Source organism: Trichoderma reesei, assembly GCF_000167675.1.
Source record: "Trichoderma reesei QM6a unplaced genomic scaffold TRIREscaffold_9, whole genome shotgun sequence".
In the NCBI taxonomy this organism is placed as follows: Eukaryota; Fungi; Ascomycota; class Sordariomycetes; order Hypocreales; family Hypocreaceae; genus Trichoderma; species Trichoderma reesei.
In genome coordinates this window covers 723,863-748,779 of record NW_006711156.1, presented here as the reverse complement: position 1 = coordinate 748,779, position 24,917 = coordinate 723,863, and the positions used below count along the sequence as shown (strand labels likewise).

Sequence of the window (24,917 nt, the reverse complement as noted above, 5' to 3'; positions counted from 1 at the left end):
ACGCAGGAATCACGGGCCAATTTCCTCGGGGATGGACTTAATTGCCTCGATGTGATGTGATGCGCTCGTTCGTTGCGCCTCTCTCGGGTCTCTTCCAGGTAGCCTCTAGCCTCTGTCTTGTCTCTCCTAGGCCTCTCTCATCTGGTCCTCTAGCCTCTGTCGTAGTCCCCTATTTGACTTCCCCCCCTTCCCTCCCAACCGCCCATCACAAGAGAAAACTTGGTTTCCCTCTTCCTTTTCCCGCTTCTCCAAGCACACCATCGCTCACCTTTTTGTGCAGCTTGTATTTTTCTCTTGCAACTTCATTCCCTTACATCTTCTTCTTCTTCTTCGTCTTCACTTCCAGTCCTTGACCGCAAGCGCCTAAAACTCAATCTCACTCAACCCCCCCCTTGGCTGCTTGCGCAAGACCATTCTTCTTCCGGGCGGTCCCTGTTTTTCCCTCTTCGCCTTACTGTATACGAACACTCGCTTTATTGCATATCCCGACCGCCCCTCACTCTCACCCGACTCTCTTTTTCCTGCCGCCTCTCGTCCAGCCCGGCTTGCGCCCCCCTTGTCCCTTGTCGCCATTCTCGAGGCTACTACTACGTACCCTGCCTGCTAAAAAAAGGACTGCCTGTCTGTCCGTCCGCTCGTTCGCCTGCGCGTCTCCCCTAAAAGTCCAGAGCAAACCTGCGAAGCCGTTGCCGTCGAACCGGACTCTCCTCAACTTCCCTCTCCAAATCTCTTCTCCCGCACGCAACTCGCTGTGAGAATAGCTTCAGTTGCCGCCGCCATGTCTGCCGAAGAAAAGACTAGAGTGTCGGGCGACATTGCTCGCTCCGACAGCTCTCCTGTCCTGCCCACTGTCAACCCTCTGGCCGACAAGCCCGCGCCTGCAAAGGCCTCTTTCCATCCCGTCTTCTACGTTGTGTGAGTAGCAGCCTTGCGAAATGCGACCGACAAACCGAACATGATGGCTAATGACGCGCGGGCAGCACATGGATTGGCTTCAGCTCTTCCGTCATCCTGTTCAACAAATGGCTTCTGGACACGCTCAACTTCCGTACGTTTGGAACCCTCCCCTCCATGGCATTCGGTGCGGTTCAGGTGACGAGGTGCTAACGCTCTCCCGAATTCCAGGCTACCCCGTTATCCTCACGACCTACCACCTGACCTTTGCCACTGTCGTTACCCAGATCATGGCCCGCTGGACGACGATGCTCGATGGCCGAAAGACGGTTAAGATGACGGGCCGCGTGTACCTGCGAGCCGTTGTGCCCATTGGAGTCTTCTTCAGCTTGAGTTTGATCTGCGGCAACCTGACCTACCTCTACCTGTCCGTGGCCTTTATCCAGATGCTCAAGGCCACCACGCCCGTCGCCGTCTTGATTTCCGGCTGGGCCCTGGGCGTGTCGCAGCCGAACCTGAAGCAGTTCCTCAACGTCTCCGCCATTGTTGTCGGTGTCATCATTGCTTCGATGGGCGAAATCCACTTCGTCGTCATTGGTGTCATCTACCAGATCGCCGGCGTTATCTTCGAGGCCCTCCGACTCACCATGGTCCAGCGCCTGCTGAGCTCGGCCGACTTCAAGATGGACCCCCTGGTGTCCCTCTACTACTTTGCTCCCATCTGCGCCGTCATGAACGGAGTCGTTGCCCTGATCTGGGAGTTCCCCAAGGTCTCCATGGCTGAGGTTTACAACGTCGGCTTCTTCACCTTTTTCCTCAACGGTCTCTGCGCCTTTATGCTCAACGTCTCCGTCGTTTTCTTGGTATGTAATCTCCTACCTACTCATATGCTTGCAATTCCACACTTGCTAACCCGACTCTTCCAACAGATTGGCAAGACCTCTGCTGTTGTCCTCACCCTCTGCGGTGTTCTCAAGGACATCATGCTCGTCGTCGCCTCCATGATGATCTGGGGCACCCAGGTGACTGCTCTCCAGTTCTTCGGTTACTCCATCGCCCTCGGCGGCATGGTCTACTACAAGCTTGGTTTCGAGGCTCTCAAGGGCTACGCCGGCGAGGCTGGCCGCCAGTGGGCCGAGTTTGGTGCCCGCAAGCCCATTCTCCGCAAGCTGTCCATCATCGTCATGGCCGTCATGTTCATCTTCTGCGTCTTCGGCGGCCTGGCTCCCACCTACGCCCCCGAGTACGACCCCTCCAAGCTAGCCTCTGAAGTGAGCAGCCACTTCAAGGGCAACCCTGCCGCCGCCGCCGCTGCGCAGGGAGCAGAGTAACCTCCGTCATGAAACGAACCAAGTGGCTCCTTTTTCCTTTGCAAGAGCCAACTGTAAAACGAGGTATGAGTGCGTCAACGGCGTTGTCTGGTTGGAAGGACAGACAATCTAAAACGGTCCATCTTCTGTTTCTTGTGGACGACGGGGCCTTTGAGCGGTCCCAGCGTCACCTTGTTTCATTCCCGCCAACAGAAATTAACCAGCAAACACACAAAGAGAACAGATGGAAGAAGAAAGAAGAGGAAGAAAGAAAAAAAGAGGTCCCTCTGCATTGGAGACAGAGAGGGGGGGGCGCTTTTTAGGTACTATTCCTTGGCTGTTGAGAAGACCTGCTTTTATTCTCATTGTTATTGGTGTATAATTATAGAGCGTCGAGCGGCACTCCAGGTCGATGCCGCTCGGAATCAAGCTTGTATCGCGTCTTTCGGTCTAATTTGATGTACTTTAGACGGGCGCGTGAAGATGAGTTTATAGACATGAAATTTGTTCAAGACTTTGAACGCCTATTGCTGGATGAGTGACATCTTGTAGCAACTGCAATTCTATGTCTCTTCTTGACTTGTCCAATGCTACCGTGACTATAGTTTTCGCACTGCACGATGGAGCCGAAATGCGTCAGTTGGGTCGCAAAGAGTCAATCGGTGTACTTTGTCGCTACAAAACCAAACAATCCATCTTTTTCTCTTGTTTCCGTGCCAGTCCATGGAACAGCAGTGGCCGTCCCGACACCTGCATACCTTACCTATGCAGATAGGTAGGTAGGTAGATAGATTAGGTAGGAAAACTTGTGTGTATCCCGTCTCTCAAAGAGAGGTGCCATGAGTTGCTGCTCTTCTAGAAACTCCCAGGTCACATGGCAAACGAAATCCACTTCACATAGTGAACGAGAAAAGAAAAGTTGTATGTTTTTGGTTTGCAAAATTGATAATGAACTTCATATTTGAGCCCATAAACCGTGGTTCCTTAAAAGTACCAATCGATGCTCTTTACATCCCGCCAACTCCCAGACCGTGATGGAGAAAACGATTTTTAATTTAGAATCCTGTAGAAGGCGATCCGGTTAGTAACCTGTCGCTGTCTTCCATCGTCTGAGCATCTTTCATTGCAAGAATTTGCAACATGGAAGACGACGACCAGAGAGAGAGGAGAAAGTAAAAGGAGGAAGGGAGAAAACATACTCAGAGGGGTAAAGAACCATCGGTTCTTGCCGCTGGTGTATCGCTCCTCGAGCACCTTCTTGACCGTCTTCTTGGCGTCCTCCCGCTGGCTGACCTCCTTGAAGGTGTCTGCGGAGATGGTGCCCTTGATGCCCTCGAGCTCGAGGGTGTATCGCGTGGGCATCAGGTGGTTGTAGTTGATGACCTTGATGAAGGGCTTGACCTTGCTGCGCTTCTCCTGGCGGGTCTTGGACATGCGGCGGGTGATCTTTGAGGGGTAGCGCTCGATGCCGGCGACGATGGCGTGGCCGAAGGGGTGAGGCTTGTTGCCGCTGTCGACGGGCTGGATGATGACGACCTGGTTGGTTGAGGAGCAATGTCAGCACTTCTTTATAGATGCCGAAGACTCGTAAGAAGAAGAAAAAAAGAAAATCAATTCCACAGCGCTCGTTGTCGTATATCAATTCGATCGTCCCTCGTTTCCTCTGTATCTCCTCCCATTGCCCTCCCGCAACAATAATTCGACCGTCCGAGAGTAGGAGGAGACCATGGAGAATTTTTGATCGAGAGACCCGTCGAGATCGATATGACAAAACTGCGCTCGTTTTTTCCGTGGATAGATGGAAGCTCGTAATCATTTGAAAAATCGTACCTTCTTGCCGGCATATCGGCCTCGGGTGATGATGGCGACTCGGCCGACCTTGAGGAACTTCATTTTGTCCTGCCTTGGTGGTTTGGGAGGTTGGCTGGAAGGGGGAAAAAAAAGAAGGGGGAAATTTCGTCGGGTCGAGTGGCAGGGCCGTGATACGGGAATTTGGTGCAAATTTTGGGGTTTGTGGGCTGGCGGATTTGGGGCAAGCGATTCGCAGGTGCGCAGTCACGTGGTGATTGCGCTTGCTTATCGGGGGTGGTCCGTGCGCTGGGCTGGGTCGGGGGGGCTGTCGATGTGTGCGTCTACCTTATTCGCTCTTGGCGTGATTATCTTGGTATTACCGTCAAAGAGTGAATTGAACACAAGCGACAACTCTTGAAGAATACTGAAAATACAACCGATCTGGCCTCGAAAATGCCTGCTCCGACATACATCATCTCACGGGTCGCTGATCCCATCTTTGCCGTCGTCATTGGCGTGTCGGCCGCAGCAACGAGGATCAACCGTGAAGAAAAGGCCAAGGGAAAGACGACGAATGAGACAATTGAGGCCGGCCTACGGTATGAGACATGGGAGTCCGTTCACGCTTCAAGATGCTGATTTTCCCTGTATAGACGCATTGGGCTCTCCAAGAAGTAATTCTTGATATTCTTGCATCGCCATCTTGAAAACGCCACCAAACCATGCTATGAAGACACAAAGCGCCAAAGTTATCATGGCTGATCAAATGCCACAACCCATCCGTTTCTCATGGATATACAACAAGAAATCTCAATTATCTGCATCACAAGACAAAGCTTCACACCTCAAACGCGGGACCATATTCCTTCTTCATCGCCTCTCGGACAATCTGACCGCAGAGCTTCGCCGTGGGGTTGACACTGACGGCCAGCGCCTTGGCAATCTGGTTCCCATAACGGCCTCCAAGCGCCAAGTCTCTTGACGCGGCCTCCTCAAAGTCGATCCGGGTCCAGGTGGCTTCCTCGCGGCTTGCATCGACATCCAGCTGCCGATCCGACATGAGCTTGGCTGTTTTGAGATAGATTGCCGCTCGCTGCGTGTGCGCCATGGACAGCGTTCGCGCAGCCTGCGAAGACATGGGAGACGTTGGTGAGGACGGGGTGAGCAGCCGGATTGCAGTTTCCATGTCCTCCAATGTTTGCTTTGCCGCTGCCCTCCTCTCCTGCTGCTCCGGCTCGGGAAGCAGCGGCATGGGCATGGTCGCTGTGTAGCTGAGCAGCATGGCATCGCCATACAGGCGGCGCATGATCTGGGCGCGGTTGTTTCTCGCGCTAGCATAGAGAGGATAATCTGAAATGAGATGACTGAAATCCGACACGCAGCTCTTGTAGCTTTCAACGGCCTTGTCGCTGTCGTCCTCGCTCTGGAAGCTGCTGAGCTGCATCTCGATGGCCTGGAGCGTGCGGATGATGGTGCGTTCCCTCTCGACGACTCTCTCGTACACGCTGTGGTCGACAATCTGCGGATCGCGAGGCAGCGCAGGGTCAATGACGACGCCAGCAGCCGGGTTGGACTCGGGATCCTTGATCTTTTCCAGCACGTTGATGTCGTGCCTGCTGAGCGATACTGTCGTCATGTTGGCGGTTCTGTTGTTCCTGGGTTGAGAAGATGACAAGTGGTATTATCAGATGAAATTGTAATTGATGTTGTTCGCAGCAGAATTCGCGATTTGAGCAGATCAGAAACACATGCGACAGAGACAGCAAACAAGCGGTGGCTTCGATTGATATGAAACCCGGACAGGCTGATGCTACTATTGGGGTTGGGGCAATCCCTCGAGTAGCCGCGTCAAGTGACGGGTTTGTTGGTGCCCTTTCCGCAGTCATCTTGGCTCGACTAATACGCCCCAGAAGCCTTACGAACAGCTTCGGCACTCGGCGGAGCTTGGCTCCAGACGCATCACAGCGGAAACCATTTTCCCCCCTTCTCCCTTGTCAAACGATCGATCGACGCCCGTATAAGCTTTCATCCGCCAGCATCTCCAAAGAGCGCGAGCGCGAGGGCGAGAATGCCGTCATTCTCCTCAACTCGGTGACGGCGGAACATAAGCCGGGCGGTGGTGGGGCGGCCATTGTCGGCTTTCCTCGGCTGGCACCGCCGGAGCGGATACATTCCGCACGGCAGACAACAGCGACGACTCCCGGCGCTACGGCCTCGATGCTGCGAAAAGGAGGTTTCGAGGGGCGTCTGTTGGACGATCGCGGCATGGGCTGCAGCCACTCGGAGCCAGTCAGGATGCTTGGATTACCTCGAGACTGGGCGGGAGCAGCGGGCTGTTGTGATCGGAACTGCGGCTAGCGGGAGCCCTACCGAGCATGACTGCTGCTGCTGCTGCTGCTGCTGCTGCATGCACTATTACGGGAGCACAAGCAGGAGGCGGAGGAGGAGGATGTGCCGGAAGAACCAACGTAAGCCGCCTCTGAAACCTTGCTGTCAATGGAGAGCTTGCTTGGGCCGCTAGAATCCATCGCCCTCTCTCGCCTTTGCTCGGGGTGCGGGACAGTTCCGATGGATGCAGGAGTGAGGTTTCGGCGGAGAACATGATGAAGCCTTGAAGCTTCATAAGACAGGCGTGCCCTCTCATGGACCACAGAGGCTCGTTTGTATCTGATATCTGTTCTACATCACCACCAATACCAACACACCATCTCTCTCAACCATCATCAAAGACCTCTTGCGTCTGCATCTATCCCGTCTCTACCAACATACATCTACAGCCCAGACGCAAACAACCCCCCTCCCCTTATACCTTTCTGAGTGGCAATGTCCCCTTCTGCAATCAGCGACTCCCCCCAGCAGCGCCCTGCCGCCAACGACACCACCCCGGACAGCCTCGCCATCCAGCCGCCCGCCGACTTCACCGGCTATGACCACGTAACGTGGTGGGTGGGCAACGCCAAGCAGGCGGCGTCCTACTACACGACGCTGTTCGGGTTCGAGACGACGGCGTACCGCGGCCTCGAGACGGGCAGCCGGTATTTCGCGTCGTACGTCGTCTGCTGCAACGGCGTCCGCTTCGTCTTCACGTCGCCGCTGCGGTCCGAGGCGCACCTCCCCGAGGACGAGCCCATCTCGGACGCCGAGAGGAAGCTCCTGAGGGAGATGCACGCGCACCTCGAGCGGCACGGCGACGCCGTCAAGGACGTCGCCTTTGAGGTGGACAATGTCGAGGCCGTGTACAGCAAGGCCGTCGCCGAGGGCGCCGTCGCCGTGCAAGGCCCGACGGCGACAAAGGACGAGCACGGCTCCGTCACCACGGCCGTCATCTGCACGTACGGCGACACGACGCACACGCTCATCAACCGCCGCGGCTACGCGGGGCCCTTCCTGCCCGGCTTCCGCGCGGCCAGCAAGCGCGCCTCGTCCGTGGCCCTGCCCGACGTGCCGCTCGCCCGCATCGACCACTGCGTCGGCAACCAGTCGTGGAACGAGATGGTGTCCGCCTGCGCCTTTTACGAAAAGTGCCTGTCCTTCCACCGCTTCTGGTCCGTCGACGATTCCCAGATCTGCACCGAGTTCTCCGCCCTCAACTCCATCGTCATGTCCTCCCCCAACAACCTCGTCAAGATGCCCATCAACGAGCCCGCCCCGGGCAAGAAGAAGTCCCAGATCGAGGAGTACGTCATCTTCAACTCGGGCCCCGGCGTCCAGCACATTGCGCTCCTCACGCCCGACATCATCTCCTCCGTGTCCGCCCTGCGCGCCCGCGGCGTCGAGTTCATCAACGTCCCGTCCACCTACTACGACACCATGCGCCAGCGCCTCAAGACGGAGAAGCGCAACTGGCAGCTCAAGGAGGATCTTGATACGATTCAGCGGCTCAACATCCTCATTGACTATGATGAGGCTGGGTACCTGCTGCAGCTCTTTACCAAGCCGTTGATGGACCGGCCGACGGTGTTCATCGAGATTATCCAGAGGAACAATTTCGAGGGGTTCGGCGCGGGCAACTTTAAGAGCTTGTTTGAGGCTATTGAGCGGGAGCAGGCGGAGAGAGGGAACCTGTAAAAAGGACCTCATGATACCAATGGGCGGGGAAAAAAAGGGGGAGGCGAGTGATGGGAAGGAAAGCATTCTGTTCAGGAGTTTTGTTTGTTTATTTGTCGATCTTATGGGAGCATTATGCTTAGTTTGCAGCCATGATATGAATCACACGCTGAAATGAGATGTATTTTGATCAAGATGGAAAATTTCCCCCCTCATCTTCCAATTGTGATATGATGTTATACAAGCCCCCCCTTTTACCAATCTTGACTGAAGCTATCCCAAGAAAAAGGGTAGCTGGAAAGGCATCGCCCAAAAGTACCGACCGAGACTCCGTACATGCTCATCTAAAACGCCCAAGACAAACAAACTATAAATGTCTGTAAAAGATACCCAATACGCCCAAATAGACAGCTACTCCCCCTGCCACCCTGTGGCACTTTTTCTGCCCCGGGGTCAGTAATAAGCCCCCCGTCTACCCATCTATAGCCATCATCCCACCATTCGTCGTATGCCCATTCCCATTCGCCTCCACCCCATCAGTCAACGGCGCCGCGGCAGCAGCAGCCTGCTGCGACTGGCTCTGACACCCGGGACAGTTGTGTATCACCATGTGCGCAAAGACATCGCAGTCGATGCAAAAGTGGTGGTCGCACACCTGGCACTTGTACCGCCCGCTTTCGCTGACGCCCTTTGCCGGTGCTTTTGCGGGCGCCGCCTCGTCTTTGCCCTTTTCCTTGTTCGCCTTGGGAGGCTCGGGAAAGGGGCTTTGGCAGGAGAAGCAGGCTGTGGATCGTGCGGCTTCAGCCCAGGGCACTTCGACCCAGTTTCGCAGGGGGAACAGGTGGTGATATGAGCGAGCGAGATGTGTGGAGAGAATGAGCGTCAGTCCACAGGCGGGACACTCCGAAGGCAGCCTGCACACCTTGACACCGCAACGAGTGCACAGGTAGCCCTCCCGACAAGGCTGGCTATGACAAGCACAATAGCTGGACGTCCCGCCAGGGGCAAGCGTCCGCGACGGAAACCCCATCATCAGGAGACTTGCCGTGCTCTGCTCCTTTGTCCGATTCACCGGAGGCGTCGTCAGCGCCAGGAAGAGCTCCTTGAAGTGCGTCTCGTCCATGGCGACATTGTACTGAGAGTCGTCTCCCACGTTTGTCCGAGAGCACAGCTCCGCGCAAATAGCCACCTGGGCGGACAGCCCAACCACCGACACCCGTATTCGCTCAGCGACGAGATTGTTGATTGTGTCGTGGATGTCGCCGGGGTCGCTCGACAGCAGGGCGCCGTAGATGATGAGTACCTCTCGTGTGCCATGTGAAGGAGCGTGACTATGATCATACATGCAGCAATTAGCCCCTTGACACTCAATGAAAAAAACACAAAAATTCCCATGGTCGGCGATTACTCACAACAAGGCGCCCCGACACATCTCGAGCGCATTCTGCAAGCTCGGATTGCCCGACGGATCCTGCCCCTCGTACTCCCGCAGCCTCTCGAGGTGCTCCGCGGGATTACCCCCCATGTCGCTCACGCGCAGCGCCACGCCGTCCCTCATGCCCACAATCGCCAGCTGCGAGATGGGGTTCTGCTCAAAGTACTCGCGCACAAACGCCGCCGCGTAGCTCAGCGCCAGCCGGTACCGCGTCGGCAGCAGGTCCTTCTCCGCCATGGCAAACGACATGTCCAGCACCAGCACCAGGTGCCGGATGATGCCCCTCTGCAGCGGCGTCGTGTCGCGCAGCAGCCGCCGCCGCCGCTCCGCCTCGTAGCCCGCCAGGTTGAGCATCCCGTCGCTCTCCTCGGGCAGGTCCGTCTCCCACGTGCGCCGCGACTGCTCCCATGCCTTGGAGCCGCCGTTGCGGTCGCGTTTCCGCTTGGCCGGCTTGGAGCCCTTGGGACGTGCCGCGTTCGGGTCGCCGTCCGTCACGGTGTGGTCCATGATGTCGTCGTCGGACATGTCGTCGGCGACGAACTCGCCATCGGAGTCGGCCATGGTGGAATTGAGTGCTGCTGGAGAGCGTACAGTGAATGACTTATGTCCAAAGGGGTAGGATCAAGGCTTGAGGTCGAAAAAGACGGGGGAAAATAGAAGAAGAGAAAAGCGCGTGTGGTTCAAAGAAAGAGAGAGAGAGGAGGGAGAGAGAGAGAGAGAGATGACGTGCAGTTCGTTAGAGAGGTCAAGTCACGAATCGATAAGGCTGCTAAAGGACGGAAACTCACAGCCTTGTTACATAGTGCTCGAGGTTCCCCACCACAGCACCGGCCTATCAGAGTCCTGCTAAATGTGCCTAATCGGTATAGCTTGCTCTTGACCACAAGGAAGCCTTCATGTTTTTATTTGTACGAGTACTATTTGAGATAGACTCAACCTCCTGACACTGAATCCACTGCTTCATGTTCAATCAACTGCGAATATTACTCTCTTCCTTCGGGGTATACTAAAAGCCACATCTAAACCACTATACATGCTGTCGGGCCATGAGCCCGCCCAAGCGTGTAACCTAGAAACCAGGAACATAGTCGATGTTTTTCTCCCACATTCTTTTCTCCAACTCTCAGATGTCTCCAACCAAAGCGACACCAGTACGCAAAACATTATTACTAAAGAAGCCCAAACACCTCGCTCACGGAGGGCTGAACAAAGAAGAGAAGAAGAAGAAGAAAATAAAGAAGCAACTCTAGCTCCAACATGATGCGGCTGGTCGCTTCCTCCACTCGCCTCAAACAAGGGGATCCGTCACTGCTGGCTTATTGCATCCAGTTCCATATGTGCTGCGTGAGCGTGTCGCCCGACTCGTCGTAGAACTCGTCGAAAAAAGTGAGAAAGTATATATAAGAGAAGAGGTGAAACTGTAAATGCTGCCGCCTGAACGCCGAGTTTCGAACCCAAAAGAGAAAAAAAAAATGTCAAAAAAATATCTTAGTTGTATGGCTGAGAGTTGTACGGTTGGGTGTTGTATGATTGAGGAGTGTACGACTGGGAGGCGTAGCCTGGGCCGGCGTAGGCTTGGCTGGAGTATCCCGTGTTTGCATATCCCGCAGTCGCAGTGGAATAGCCTGGCGAGGTATAGGTCTCCGTAGCGGGCATGGGCCAGTCGTCCTCGGTGATGCTGGACCAAAAAACCCAGACCATGCCGACGGCCAGCAGGGTGAATAGCGTCTCGAAGAGGGCTCCGTCGATCTTGCCGTTGGTCCCATCGCAGATGTACTTGCTGACGACGTAGTTGAAAACCTGGCCGGCGGCAAAGAGCACGGCGGCAGCGGCCAAGTAGATCATGGGACGAAGCTCGCCCAGGATTCGAAGGACGAGAACCGTCTCGAGGACGAAGAAGGCGACGATGAAGATCAGGGGAACCAGCTGGTACAGCACATAGAGGGCAATGTTGCGGTTTGGGAGTTGATAGCTGCTATCCCAGAATCCGGTCCAGCTGAATCCAGTGTCGAGCGCAATGTAGCCAGTGCCAACAAAGAGGGCGCCTGCAGATATCAGAAGCAGCGCCAGGGACAAGGGGGTTCCGTCGTCGAGCAGCTGGTACCCAACAACGGCGTTGAGCATCAGGATCCAAGTAGACGCGATAATCATGCCAATGTGAATTGCGCTGAAAACCTGAAGGTGGAATGTCAGTCAACCGTCAACAAGCGCACGATGCTTGGATATCAAGGATGGCTCATAAACTCACTACTCGCACAGTCTTTCCAAGGGGGATTTCGCCGACCGAAAAGATCTCGCAGATGCTGACTAGGATATAGCTGAGTAGGAATAGTTGAATCTCACTGCCACGCCGTTAGCTCTGTCATCCCATGCGTGTGAAGCAATTGGCGGTAGCACATACCGACGGCCGACGGCGGCCTTTTTCTTGTCCGACTTGATAATGAGGAACGACGCCATGGCAATCCCGAGGCCACAAAGAATGATCGATCCAAGATTACCCAGATGTCGGCCGCCGCTGAGCGGGATTCCCGTGAGCGTACATCCTCCCCAAGGACCGGTCTGGTTCTTGAATTGTTGTGATAGCAACTGCAGCAGGCAAATGGTCAGCTTTGCAAACAATCCTCCTTTGGGCCCTGTTTCTCCGTCTCTTCCTCTCCTTGTCCTTCTTCTTTCCGATCTTGCACCTCAAGTCAGCAAGCACTCACGTTACAGATCGGCAAGGTTGAATCCTTGCAGAAGTCCTGTTTGCGAGCTTGGTCAGCAACACATCAACAAACAACAACAAACGCAGAGACGATGCGACATGAAGATCGGACGAGAGCGTACGTCAAAGTTGCCAAAGGCTGTGGACCCCATTGTGATTGCGGATGCTTTGAGCAGTTGGATCAGCACGCGAGCAGCATCCGGCGATGCAATCACAATCGGGAGTGGACGAATGGACGAGACGGCAGCAGAGCGAGCAGTCAGGACGATGGATGGTGTCGACAATTGACGATCGATCGGAGAGTGCAGCTGTTCGGCGTCTGCTTGCAGGTGGCGCTAAGGCAGCTGCAGAGGTTGGTCGGGGAGCGCGTGTCAGGGCCAAGATGCAACTTGGAAACGAAGCTTGAGCCCTTGCTGCTTCTCCTCGTCTCGCTTCGTTCGTTTCCTTGCTGTTTTTTTTTTTTTTTTCTTTCTTTCCTCTCTCGTCGCTACGGGAGGGTCCGTTCCAGTCGGATCGTACTTCGGGGGCGACGCGAGGCTGCGGGAGTCTTGCCGCTTATATCGACGTAATTCGTGCGCTGTCTGTGGCAGATCTGGCTGCGACAACAACGGATCGAAGTGTGAGTGCTCGACACGCAGCTCGGAGGGAACCAGGAGCCCGTTTGTCAGCTGTATGCGCGGTGTCGCGACCCGGCTGGCGGATGGATCGTCTCCAATGCGGCGCCCCGTCTGTGCCAGCGGTTTGGGCCGTGATTTGGGGCCAGGCCAGACGCTCCAATCTGATGACAGGCGAGGCCGAGTCTCGCTTCGACGGTGCGCTTTGCCGGTATAATTCGGGGCTGTGGAGGAGGATGAGTGCAGAGACAGGCAGAAAAGGTCGAGTCCTGAGAAGCAAGGGAGAGCAGAACCGCTGGCGGTCCGAAGGAGAAAAAACGGGGGTGTTCGACGCACCTGCAGCATGGAACTGAGGGAGCTTTTCGGCCGGGGGGCAGCGCCTGGCGATACCGATTCTGATACGTGTAGCAGTACTGGTGATGAAGGGAGTACCGCGGGCCAGCGCCGGCAATGCGTGGATTGCGCATGTACATGCCAGTGCCCGGTGACTCCCCTCAAGGTCGAGGTACTGCACAGTACCGTATCCTCGTAAAGGCAAGGTAAGGTACCTTTAATTCCAGCATTTGTACGTACGGCCTCAGCACCTACGAGTACGAGTACTAACGAGGGACCTTTTGGAGTCGCCAAGTCTGGCCCATGGCAGCATGCCCCCATCGCGAGTGGTTGGGCCGCGCCGCTAGACAACTGACCGAAGCAACCATCAGGACCCATGGCCGAGCTGCTCCAGGCCTGTTCCTCGCTGTTCCGCGCCCTAGCCACGCCCCGTCAAGCCCCCGTCAAGCCCCCCCGGGCCTGGCCACTGGGTTCCAGCACTCTCACAGCGGCCTGGCGCTGAGCTCTAGCACTCTCTAGCGGCAGCCTGGCGCGCCCGACCTCGACGTCGAGGACCCAACTGGGCAGCTAAAGCAGGAACGGGCTTGCTGAGTGGACGGGGTGGAGTCTCGGCTGATTCCACGCTAGTGCTATACGCAGCATTATTGGCTGACAATCCTTGCTTGGACAGGGGCACACCCTTGTGATTTCTCTCATAGCTGAGATGACTGAGACAATGGAAAGCAAAGACAAGAGGCCAGACGCAAACGGAGAAACAATTGCGAGTGCGACCTCATCTCACGTTATTCGCGGGTACAGCAGGTAGGCCGGGGTCACCAAGCCTCGGGCTGGAATATGAATGTCTGAGACCTTCTGGCAAGGCGCAGTCGATCATACCATCTCATCCGCTGTGTAGGTAATAATATCCCGATTGTCTTGATGGAGGCACAGTATGTACAGTCGGGAAAGCCTCATGCATCAATGGCAATTTGCCGTCCCGGCCACTAAAGACTCCAGTTCGTGACTACAATCTGCGCTAAAGACATCAATCCATCGACGATGGCCCTCTCAAATCCTCTCTTCCAGAACCAAAGCGCCATAGCATGGAATCGACACTTGTAAATGCTGCCACTGTTGATGAAAACCCAACGAGCTTCATGTTTTCTCGTATGGCAAATAACGCACACGCCAGCCAATCGAATGCTTCTAAAGACATCACATACATACTTTAGCCCAATAGATTGACCACCACACACACACACACAACACATGTGAGGTGGTTGATGTAAGGCTACGTGGCGCTGCATATCGACGTGTGGCTTCGTCAAAACGATCCCCCCCAACGTCTGGAGCTCCCAGCTGTGGCCGTCGCTTAAGCCGCCACGCATTGCATCTTGCAGGTGATCATCATGCAGCTTAACGCCCATTTGCTGCGTCTCTTTTCCTTTCTTTTCTTTTTTTTTTTCTTCTGTTCTTCTCTTTTCTTTCTTCTGCTTCTTCACGATACTGTACCATTACCACCACTTCTAAGCGAACCAATGAGCAACTTGCAAGCATCTCCATGCTGCAACTCGACAAATAGACAGAAGAGCAGAAAGGCTGGATCCGTGCGTGACAGTCCCGGCTTACTCCCCAGCATGACCCAAGCAAGCGAGCAAGGCCCAAAGCACGGGGCATGTTCATGCATGCACTCGTACGAGTTACGGAGACACGACCGGCCTTGGGCACTCAATCGCGCTCTCCACAGCACCTCCATGCGTCAGACACCCAACGCCGCAAATCGCGGCTCTGCAAAGCTGCGTCAGCGGTTCCAAAAATGGCATTTCCCATCCATTCTATCGGTCCTCGCTACTGATATTTTCAGGCTGTTGCTCCAATTCTAGTATTCATGTCTCCAAGCATGTCTCGTAGGAAGTGGTGAGCTTCAAATATCCGAGTCAGACGCTCAGTTCGTATTGGCATGACTGTCTTGGAGGACATTTGGTTTGATTACGTTGTCGCACACGCTCATACACCTCCCGCGGCTCAAACGACACTCCTCCTATGGGAGCCCGGCCACGGCCTGTTAGTGTGAAGCGGGTGTCACGTTTAAATTGCTTCTTCCGCAGTCCTTGCGGGTCTCTTCCCACGGTTGGACAGCCTTGTTTTGCATGTTTTTTTTTTCTCTTCTTTTTTTCTCGATTCGTTCTTCACTCTGGATTGCAGCTTTGCTTTCGTGCTGTGCTGCTCGGTAAAAGAAGGGCACGTAGGATCGTTGGGACAATAGCCTGCGATGTTTGTTCGCGTTGTCTCGTCCCATGTAAATTCGGGATAACCCGGCGTAGCGCTGCTGATGTGTCCCGCCGGACGGGGTGTTTTCAATGTCCGATCTTCTCGGCGATACAAGGTGAATACTGCCTCGCTCTAGACTTGCACGGTCAACCTTGCTTGACCGAGCATGAGCGCAAGAGGTATTTCGCCCATGCAAAAAGTGAATTGTAGGGCAAAAAATCTCTCCCGCCGGGAATTGAACCCGGGTCTCAAGCGTGACAAGCTTGCATACTGACCACTATACTACGGAAGATGTTCCAGGCGTTGGGCGCCTGTTGTAGCGGATCACGTGCTGGAAGCTGGTCCATTTTATCCTATGAGGCTATGCGTTCCGTTTCGTCAACCGCGGGCTTTTGTTTGGATAGTACCTACAACCACGGCCTGTCAACAGTCGTAGAGTTCAATTGTTGAAAAGACACGAGATAGATTCGTGTATAGGCATGTCAGCTGCTTGCGTCTAATAAATTCTCGCCATACCTTGGCCGGACCCACCATCCAACTAAGGTATATCATGTCGAAAGATTTCCAGCGGCCTCAGAACAAAATTCAATACCTTGCCGTTGCCTACCCGCTCCTTCAGGGTAGGCCGCATCAACATATCCTCACCAGCCTACATTAAAAGGTCGCAGCAAGTGACTTGTATTCCGAGCCTTGAATGGGCGCCTTTCAATGTACCCGGTAACGTGCAGCACTCTGGTTGGGTCGCCTGCAATCGATTGTGCATCCAACGAGGCAGGTATGGCCCAATCAGTAATTGCTCCGTGACACATGAACGCACAAAAGGCTGGAGCAAATCAGCTCCCAAGTCAGCCTCCCTGAGGCTCTATTACCTCTACGCATCCAATCGATATGTCGCAGGAGTCAACACCACCTCACCTACTCAACGGCCTATTGAGACTCTAGACCCGCATACCCATTTCTGTGCTTCAATAGAGAAGGCATTGAAGCGCAATGCCGCGACTCATCAACAAGCTGAAAGCAAAACTGTCGAGGACAGAATCGGGAAGAAACAGCCAAGTACACCCGTCTGCTCAGCCCAACTCCCCGACTGAGCCCAATGCAGTACCGGCCGTCCTCAAGCCTCCAACGGGCATTGTGCCGATTGTCGAACAAAAGCCCCTTCAGGGGAGGCTATGGAACGAAGCATACGAGTTGCTGAAATCGAGCAACGCCGAGCTCGTAGCGTCATACGAGAAGGTCCTCTCCCGGGAACTCCTTCGCGGTCAGCATGGCAATACTGAGTCTGCCTCTTCGGAGAATCGAATCGATGCCGAGTACGGCGAGAGATGGAGACAAATGTATACGGTTGCGGATGCGGCTCTGAGACGGCAGGAAGAAAAAGTAGCAAAGAAGCAAAAGATTGGTGCTGGCCTGGCCGCAGTGAGTACTGCCATGAGGCAAGCTCTTCGAACTGTTCCAGAGGCTGCAGTTGCATGGACTGGAGTCTGTCTTGCTTTTGAAGTGGGTTCATGAGCTCCATGTGCGGTCAATCATCTGCTAACGGCATCCGAGATGATATCAAATTCCATCCAGGAAGCAAAGGCGAATCAAAAAGGTATGGTGTATGTTATATCAAGGATGGACTGGTATTGGCATCTTCCCGACATACTCCTGGAAGGCGACCAAAGCGAACCAGCACCAAGCGCACTGCGCGACCGGACCGAGAAACATATAGTCGACCTGTACCATAAGCTTCTCCTCTACCAAATGAAGAGCGTATGCCGTTATTATCGCCAACACGGATCAGTACTTTGGAGAGATGCGATCAAGACTGATGACTGGACTGGCCAGCTGGACGATATCCGCCATGCCGAGGCAATTGTTCAAGAAGAAACCAGAGCATTCAACGGCCTGGAAATTCACAGGCGACTTGCCGAGATCGACCGAAGCAGTCGAATACTTCAATCTGACATACAAGGCTTCTGGCCGAAGCTTCAGGAGCGTATCCTCAGTCAGGACGAGGAGCGTTGTCTGAAAGACTTGCGCGTCACCGATCCACGCGATGACAAGTCCCGAATTGAACTGACAAATGGTGGCCTTTTGCAAGGCGTCTATGGCTGGGCTATTAAGCATGATGACTTCGTTGCTTGGCGAGATGGCAAGGAAAAGCATCTGCTGTGGATCAAAGGTGATCCCGGCAAGGGGAAGACGATGCTTGTGTGCGGTATCATCGACGAACTGCAAATTTTAGATATAAGGCCGTGTTATTTCTTCTGCCAGGCAACTGATCCGCGACTAAACACTGCCACGGCTGTTCTACGCGGCCTCATTTACTTGTTGGTGGATACGAATCGACAACTCCTCCCACACATCCAGGAAAAGTATGACCAAGCCGGCACAGCCCTATTCCAAGACGCCAATTCGTGGGTCGTGTTATCTCAAATGTTCACCAAACTGTTAGAGGATCCCAGCTTGGACGGGCAGGTATTTATAATCGACGCACTTGACGAATGCCAGACAGACTTGGAGCGGCTCCTTGATCTGATAGTTGGAAAATCCGCAAACCCTCATGCGAAATGGATCGTGTCAAGCAGGAATTGGACCACGATCGAGGCAAAGCTGGGCGCAGCATCACAAAAGATTCGTTTCTCCCTCGAACTGAATGAGCAGTCAGTGGCTGAGGCTATTTGCGTTTTCGTATCCCAAAAAGCGGCTCAATTGAGAGTTGCGAAAGGGCTGGACGAGGAGATGGAACGAAAGGTTCAAAGCTACTTGACCGACAACGCGAGAGGGACATTTCTCTGGGTGGCTTTAGTTTGCAAAGAATTGTCAAGAATGGGAGTGCGCAAAAGACATGTTATGAAGAAGATGGCCGAATTCCCGCCTGACCTTGGACCGCTTTACGAAAGAATGATGCAGCAGATCCGCGAATCAGAAGACTCTGACTTGTGTGAGAAGATTCTACTACTGGCTGCCATCGTATACAGACCTGTTACGTTGGCGGAACTGGCGTCTCTCTTGGACATTGAGGATGATTTCAGCGATGAAGACCTCGAGGAAATAGTTGCCTCGTGCGGATCCTTCCTGGTTGTCAGAGACAGCGTGGTGCGGTTTGTTCATCAATCTGCGCAAGACTTCTTGCTAAAGGACAAGACGTTTGCCCCCCGACTTGGAAGCCAACACTATGCCGTTTTTCTGAGGTCTATGGAAATCCTGTCAGCGACTCTGCGGCGCGACATGTATAACCTCCGCTATCCTGGCGTCCTCATTGAGGAGCAAATGCCGAATCAACAAGAAGATGTCCTGAGACATGCGAGATACTCTTGTGTCTGTTGGGCAGATCATCTCAAAGCCGTCAACGACCTGGAGAAGGAGAAATGTGTGCTAAGTCTACAGAAAGACGGCATCATCCACCGTTTTCTCAACAATAAGCTGTTGAACTGGCTGGAAGCCTGCAGCTTAATCGGGGGAATGACGGACGCCACAAGAATGGTTGGGACCTTAAGAGGCTTGGTAAGTGAGCCCCTTCAATGATGACGATGGCTAACCAAGAACTACCTCATGATAGACGACATCCAATACCTGCGAATTCCAGGACCTCATAGAAGATGCATACCGCTTTGTTCTGTCCCATAGAATCGGAATCGGGCTTGCGCCTTCGCAGATCTATAGTTCGGCCCTGATCTTTTCTCCAACATGCAGCTTGGTAAGGCAGCGATACGAAGAGACGGAAGGCCCAGAGTGGATCGTAAAGCTACCATTTATGCCCTCAGAGTGGACAGCACGCCTACAGTGTCTTGAAGGCCACAAGGACATTGTCACTGCATTGGCGTTTTCGCGCGATGGAACACAGCTGGCATCTGGCTCAGTTGATCATGAAGCCAAGGTCTGGGACATAGAGACAGGCGTGTGTCTGCATACATTCAGCTGTCACGACGCCGTCCGTAGCACAGCATTTTCACCCGGCGGTGAATACCTCGCTACTGGTTCCAATGGAGCAGTTGAAGTCTGGAATCTTACAACAGCAACGATCTCATCCATGTTTCGGGTCCCAGCGTGTACTGACTGGTGGGACCTGAAGGATATGCACTTGACTTTTTCGACTGATGGCACACGGCTGGCTGCAAGCTGCAACGGTTGGGGTATTCTCAGTTTCATTCGCTCTTGGGATGTTGGCACAGGAATGGAACTGAAGAGTCACTCTCTCGGCCACAACATGAGATGCCATACTGCCTTTGCACCCGATGGAACCCAGCTCGCCGGCGTGGTGGACAAACAAAACAAGCAAATACACATCTGGAACTTGAGCACCGACGTGCATCTCTCTCCGCGTACTTTCGACGTCGATGAGTTTGAAGAGCAGCGCTTTTCGTGGGCTGCGGATTTCTCGTTGGACGCTTCACGACTGGCGATGGCACCGTCACGATGCATCCACATACTTGATGCTTCAACGGGAAATTGCCTCCAGGAATTCGGCAAGCAATCCGAAGTCTTCGATGCGCTGAAGTTCTTGACTGACCCCAAGAGCTTGATGTCAGCCTCGGGAGGTGGATGTTATAGAATCTGGGACATCACTACTGGTGCATGTCTGCGGCAACTCAATTGTGATAGTCTATCCGCGTGCAACTTGGCAGTACCTTCACCGGATGGCACGTTGATCGCAGACCTATCAGGGGCTGCGGGTAGCAATTATCAGATCGAACTATGGGACATGGCCATGAGTGTTTCCACGAAGGCAAGCAAGAAACTCACCGATGTTCTTTGGAAACTCCTCTTCTCCCCAGACGGCAAACATCTTGCATTGGCATTCTTCTCTGAAGAAGTACACAGTAGTACTATCGAACTCTGGGATTCAACTAACGGCGCATGTTTAATGAAGTTCGAAACCTCAGGACAGCTAATTACTTCCTTGGCATTCTTTCCGGATGGCCAGCGGCTGGCGTCAGGGGGGGCGCAAAGTATCGATATTTGGGATGTCTTCTCGGGTGTGCGCCTACAGTCCATCAATGTCGAGTCTGTAATAAGCACTGGCCCTGGTATTGGATCGATCGCGCTCTCATCGGATGGAAGTCTATTGGCAGCCGCATCCATGGGTCCTCCAGTGTTTGGAATATGGGATACGAATTCAGCTGGCAGCCTACAATGGTCCAACGATGGGACAAAATCTATTGGGAATGAGATTGTAGCTGTTGCATTTTCGCCAGACGATGCACGGATAGAACTGGCGTCAAGATCTGGCAGCGTTCATATTTACGATGTTAGCACGGGCACGGCTCTTCAGACTTTTGACAGCTTCTTCGAACCACTGCATGGCGATCTGACTTGTGCCCTGCAGCTTCAGCCTGTGCCCCGACTTCCCAATGGCCGAACTGATGTCGTGGATGCCTCGCTGGAGCAATTCCTGCCCCAGACACTTGGGGTATCAGGACTCAAATTCTGCCCCAGATCAGACTGGATTTACAAAGGAGAGCAGCGGGTGCTGTGGCTTCCTCCAGAATACCGGCCGTACACAATGGCAACGCATGATGAAGGGTTCGTCGGCATTGTCTTTGAAGCCCATCAGATGCTCTTGCTGCAATTCTCGATGGACGAGCTGGAAAAGGTACTGGCTTGACGTAGTATCAACTATAACAACACGCTATGAGAACCGAATCACTCGAATTGTGTCACTTTTCCTACCTATCAGGACAATCTCTGAGCCTCCTACACAAGTGGGATGCGATTTGTGTGTACGGAGTCAACTCAAGGTTGCTTCATTGCTGGCTGCACGTCTTGGACATCAAGCAGTTTGAAGCGTGTTATTGAAGCTTGTCTGGACTACGGAGGAACTGGAGTTTATGTTGTCGATCGTATCACTGCCGACCGGTGTCGCACATCCTGAATTAACCATGGATACTATCTATCTATTAGCACATAAGTTTCCGTTACCCGACACTCGTAGAGATTCTCGTACAGCCAGGGGGAGGGTTGGACAAAGCATCTGCACACGACCTTTGCTAATGAGCATGTCGTCTGACATTGGGCGGTGTTCCACAGCTGAGAATGAGTGGAGGATCCCACGTGAGGGGACGGGCTGGAAGGGGGACTTGGCGTTGTGCTGATCACTTGGGGTATTTGCGTTACACGTGTGGGAGAACTGAGGAGATTCATGTGGGTGGTGGTGTGGTGACTTGTATGTGACTGACTATTTGACATACTTGTGAAAGGTAGGTCAAGGGAAACAATTGCCAGGTTCGAAAGTCTCTCATTAGAAATCATAACTGGACTCACGAAGCAGCACTCAAGTATCGAAGCCGCTTTCCCCGGTTCCATGATCTGAACGGCGGTGTTTCTGTCCTGCGGAGGGCATTCAATCACTGGCGTCATCCGGCAATATATAAGAGTCATCACACGACAAGCATCTGAACACGCCGGTGATCTAGCCCTGGGCCGATATAGGGAATTTGCTGAGGCTCATTCGACACTATTGGTGAAGTAGATGTGGCCGTTGTTGATATAACTCTGTAAGGTGGACATGGGGGGTTGACACACAACTGTATCATGCGACATCAGCCGCTCTTGCGCTGAGATTGACAGTAGATAAACCGCTATAGAACGTTGCAGCTGGAGATGCTGGAGATATAAAAGCCATCAAATTACCAGTGAAGAATAATGCAATGCCGAAGCCTGGCCACACAGCTTCTTGCCTATCCTTCTGAAAGATGAATTAATGGGAGGTCTTTTCACTTTATATAGCCATTGAATTCGGAACTAGAGTTTTGAACATTCAGGTAAAGGGCCGATATGCAAGTGAAAGTGGCGTACTGAAGCTATAACCAGCCAAAGCTCTCATTTGGTACGCAATGGCGACGATTCCTTTCCTACCTACTCGATGCACTGCAGGGTCTCTTTGACACCCTGTGATATTGCCATGTTTCGGCGTGCTGATTAGATTACATGTAAGTCGTCCACAATACCAAATATGCGTCTGAAGCCTCGAATATAAGATTGGTATTTCCAGTGAAACTCAGCTCACCTGTACCTATGCAAAGGTACGGACGGAGTCATGAAGTACAAGCGCTGCTTATCGCTTATCAACAAATTCCATCCAAAATGGCAAAAGTTGAGGTCAAGCATCTAATAGGTACGTAGAGGTATGTAGGTAGTAGGTAGGTAGGTAAGGTAGTAGGTATTAAGGTAAGGTATTACCTAGCGCCAAGCTCTTCGCAAGATCGAGTCGGAAATGGCCTCTATAGGAAGACATGGGCTTGACAGTCTCAATGGTGTTTTTGGGACATGGCCAAGGCTGGCCCAACTAGCTCCTCATTGCCAATGGATGGATGGACAGAGCAGCTCGACTAGTAGAGATTCCGTAATTACATCCATCGATGCGTCCATATACCAGGCGAGAGCCACGGCGCCTCTCTGCTGCCTCATGGCGGCAACGTATGTGAGCGGTTGTTGATGCGTCGTCTGCGTACGTCAGTGGGGAGATTTATGGGAATAGCGGAGCTTTGCTGGGGTTTTTGGGCTTGGAGATGCTTGGTATGTTTATCCAACTTGCCAACTTTCTGTATGTATGCCAATCATCTGTAGGAAGTAAAGCTGGCGAGCTGGGCCTGCAGTAGTACATAGTAGAAACTGAGGTATAAAGTGAGGTTCGAGATGGTGTGTTAATTTAGGTGCATGTGGTGATCCTTCACGGGCAATTGAGGGCAGGCGGTGTGCTACCCAGCACCCGACCGTTTATGATGGGTATCACAGTTGAATTCGAGAATTTCGGGGCATCAATCTCTAATAAAAACTCATAATGAATGCTACCAAACGGCATGACCTGCCCTTCAATCTGGATTCTGCCGGTTTCAGCTGGGCTTATGGGCAGACCGAGGGCTTCGGATCCTTACCATCGAATAATATGAGGCGCGGGCATTGATTGATCCATGGATTGCAGGTGATTGATTGATCCCCTGAGAGGCGCGTTATCAGGGCGGATCTGGCGGGCGAGAGCGCTGTAGATTAGGGGACTCGGACGCCTATCGTCATCTCCCGGAGCGCGCAACGTGGAATCCATCCATTGAACTGCCCTCCACTTCTTCTGTTCCAAATTCCTGCTTCAACTTTATTCAAACCTCCATCTTTTCTCTCTTCTTGCAACGGCCGCCAAGCAGTCGACATCCTATTAATCCGATTCCTCATTCAATTGGACGCTTTCCATCTTCGTTTCCGTCGTGTTATCATTATTCCTCCTCACGTCTCAAACCCCCTATTCGGCGGGCGAGAATCAGGATCAGCGCGCCACACCACAGCCGCCACTTGGCAGTTTTTTGCATCCGGTCTTATTCCTCCCAAGTTCCTCCTCCTCAAATCTGAATCATCTCCACCTTTCCGCTGCCTTCGTCCTTGTCTCGTCTCTGCGTCTCTCCATCTTTGTGTCTCTCCTCCTCCCGCTTCTCCAGCATCTCAACCGCCTATCTCGGCACAAGGAAAAGCGAAAAAAAGAAGCCTTCCAAGGAAACAATCAGCTGTACCCCAGCTTCTCCCCCCCCGTTCCCCAATCAAGGCATCCGATCTCATCCCCCTCCCCCCTCAAAAGGCGCCTCCATCGTGCATCTGTCGCCGACACTCCACCCGCACTATCACCCTCAACCACTCTAACCACTGCAGCCGCCCTAAAAACGGCCCGCCGGTGACGTATCGTGAGGCTCGTGGCCCTCGCGCTTCTGGGATTCCGGGTCATCTGCAAGTCCAGCCTCGAGGCCATCGCCGCGCTGCCGGCCCCGAGCGGTACATGCACGGGACATTGCCGCGCCTCGTGTTTATGCGCCCGTCATCGCCCGCCATCCGCCTGTTTCTGCGTGTTTCTGCCCGTCCTTGACAGTCCTTGACAGCCCTTGACAGTGGCTTCCACGGTGCCCCAGCTCGTACCCAGCGTGTACCTCCGCCGGCCGCCAAGGCTGTCTCACGCCGCTTGACCACAGGCATCAAACCGCCGTCCGTCCGTCGCTGATTGACGCCAATCCGCCCTCTCTTTGTCACCCGACCCCAGCGACAGGTATCGAGTACGGAGCAGCTGCGCTGACACGAACAACGGGAACCTCGCTCTTTTATTGCTTCTGTCTCTCCCTCTCCTCTTTGTCTCGTCTCTCTCTCTCTCTCTCTGCCTTAGAGCCTGCAGACGGGTGCTGCTGCTGATCAGCCCCCAAAACCACCCAACATTCCTCCTCCAACCTCGACCCGGCTCCCTTCCAACATCCCCCTTCGCACCCTCCCTTCGCGCGCCGACGGCGACAGGGACCGAGACGCCTTTGACTCGCAGTCGGCATCCCTCCTCTCCGCCAGGGGATACGGCGCCCCTCACCACCGCCCGTCGTCCGAGTCCGAGACATCGTCCTGGACCGACACTGGCGACATTGGCGACCAGTACGCCGACGACAACGACCCGGTCCGCATCCAGCTGCCCGCCGACATTGAGGACGAGCTGCTCGCCAGCGTCCACCGCCGCCAGTCGAAGCCGCTGTACAAGCAGCACAAGAAGGTCCGCATCCACGACCCGTCGCCGCACCGCCGCTCCCATTCGTTCT

At 53.8% G+C, this 24,917-nt stretch overlaps 8 protein-coding genes across 8 annotated transcripts; 4 read left to right on the top strand and 4 right to left on the bottom strand.

Moving 5' to 3' along the window:
- Nucleotides 1-264: 264 nt before the first annotated feature.
- TRIREDRAFT_78004 (triose phosphate/3-phosphoglycerate/phosphate translocator) lies at nucleotides 265-2,225 on the top strand (the record flags this gene model as incomplete). The annotated part of the gene is made up of 4 exons (XM_006965437.1): nucleotides 265-915; nucleotides 981-1,048; nucleotides 1,126-1,757; nucleotides 1,824-2,225. The coding sequence occupies exons 1-4, from the start codon at nucleotides 779-781 to the stop codon at nucleotides 2,223-2,225; spliced, it is 1,239 nt and encodes a 412-aa protein (XP_006965499.1). The 5' UTR covers nucleotides 265-778.
- An 891-nt stretch (nucleotides 2,226-3,116) lies between these two features.
- Nucleotides 3,117-4,127, bottom strand: TRIREDRAFT_48170 (uncharacterized protein). Its single transcript, XM_006965202.1, has 3 exons — nucleotides 4,035-4,127; nucleotides 3,404-3,740; nucleotides 3,117-3,267 (listed from the first exon to the last, which is right to left on the bottom strand). The coding sequence occupies exons 1-3, from the start codon at nucleotides 4,095-4,097 to the stop codon at nucleotides 3,260-3,262; spliced, it is 408 nt and encodes a 135-aa protein (XP_006965264.1). The 5' UTR covers nucleotides 4,098-4,127; the 3' UTR covers nucleotides 3,117-3,259.
- A 706-nt stretch (nucleotides 4,128-4,833) lies between these two features.
- TRIREDRAFT_77998 (uncharacterized protein) lies at nucleotides 4,834-5,709 on the bottom strand (the record flags this gene model as incomplete). The annotated part of the gene is made up of 1 exon (XM_006965303.1): nucleotides 4,834-5,709. The coding sequence occupies exon 1, from the start codon at nucleotides 5,629-5,631 to the stop codon at nucleotides 4,834-4,836; it is 798 nt and encodes a 265-aa protein (XP_006965365.1). The 5' UTR covers nucleotides 5,632-5,709.
- Nucleotides 5,710-6,669: 960 nt separating this feature from the next.
- On the top strand, nucleotides 6,670-8,234 carry tr42600 (4-hydroxyphenylpyruvate dioxygenase). The gene has a single exon (XM_006965436.1). The coding sequence runs from the start codon at nucleotides 6,819-6,821 to the stop codon at nucleotides 8,061-8,063; it is 1,245 nt and encodes a 414-aa protein (XP_006965498.1). The 5' UTR covers nucleotides 6,670-6,818; the 3' UTR covers nucleotides 8,064-8,234.
- Nucleotides 8,235-8,267: 33 nt separating this feature from the next.
- TRIREDRAFT_77991 (uncharacterized protein) lies at nucleotides 8,268-10,038 on the bottom strand (the record flags this gene model as incomplete). Its single annotated transcript, XM_006965302.1, has 2 exons — nucleotides 8,268-9,373; nucleotides 9,455-10,038. 2 exons carry the CDS (start codon nucleotides 10,036-10,038, stop codon nucleotides 8,515-8,517), a joined length of 1,443 nt encoding a protein of 480 aa, XP_006965364.1. The 3' UTR covers nucleotides 8,268-8,514.
- A 927-nt stretch (nucleotides 10,039-10,965) lies between these two features.
- Nucleotides 10,966-12,380, bottom strand: TRIREDRAFT_77989 (uncharacterized protein; the record flags this gene model as incomplete). Its single annotated transcript, XM_006965301.1, has 5 exons — nucleotides 12,304-12,380; nucleotides 12,183-12,218; nucleotides 11,879-12,063; nucleotides 11,726-11,819; nucleotides 10,966-11,652 (listed from the first exon to the last, which is right to left on the bottom strand). Exons 1-5 carry the CDS (start codon nucleotides 12,331-12,333, stop codon nucleotides 10,966-10,968), a joined length of 1,032 nt encoding a protein of 343 aa, XP_006965363.1. The 5' UTR covers nucleotides 12,334-12,380.
- A 4,996-nt stretch (nucleotides 12,381-17,376) lies between these two features.
- On the top strand, nucleotides 17,377-20,971 carry TRIREDRAFT_62121 (uncharacterized protein; the record flags this gene model as incomplete). Its single annotated transcript, XM_006965435.1, has 3 exons — nucleotides 17,377-18,870; nucleotides 18,926-19,398; nucleotides 19,555-20,971. Coding segments are annotated over 3 exons (3,384 nt in total), but the record flags the coding sequence as incomplete, so codon positions are not given.
- Nucleotides 20,972-22,449: 1,478 nt separating this feature from the next.
- TRIREDRAFT_107445 (uncharacterized protein) lies at nucleotides 22,450-24,871 on the top strand (the record flags this gene model as incomplete). The annotated part of the gene is made up of 6 exons (XM_006965434.1): nucleotides 22,450-22,480; nucleotides 22,526-22,533; nucleotides 22,742-22,782; nucleotides 24,001-24,120; nucleotides 24,235-24,331; nucleotides 24,503-24,871. Coding segments are annotated over 6 exons (666 nt in total), but the record flags the coding sequence as incomplete, so codon positions are not given.
- Nucleotides 24,872-24,917: the final 46 nt, after the last annotated feature.

Excerpts from the sequence above, each read along its gene's own strand:
- TRIREDRAFT_48170 (XM_006965202.1), bottom strand. The coding sequence starts at position 4,097 with ATGAAGTTCCTCAAGGTCGGCCGAGTCGCCATCATCACCCGAGGCCGA. Across the intron at positions 3,741-4,034 it reads GCCGATATGCCGGCAAGAAG|GTCGTCATCATCCAGCCCGT; the intron begins GTACGATTTTTC and ends TCAACCAACCAG.
- tr42600 (XM_006965436.1), top strand. The coding sequence starts at position 6,819 with ATGTCCCCTTCTGCAATCAGCGACTCCCCCCAGCAGCGCCCTGCCGCC.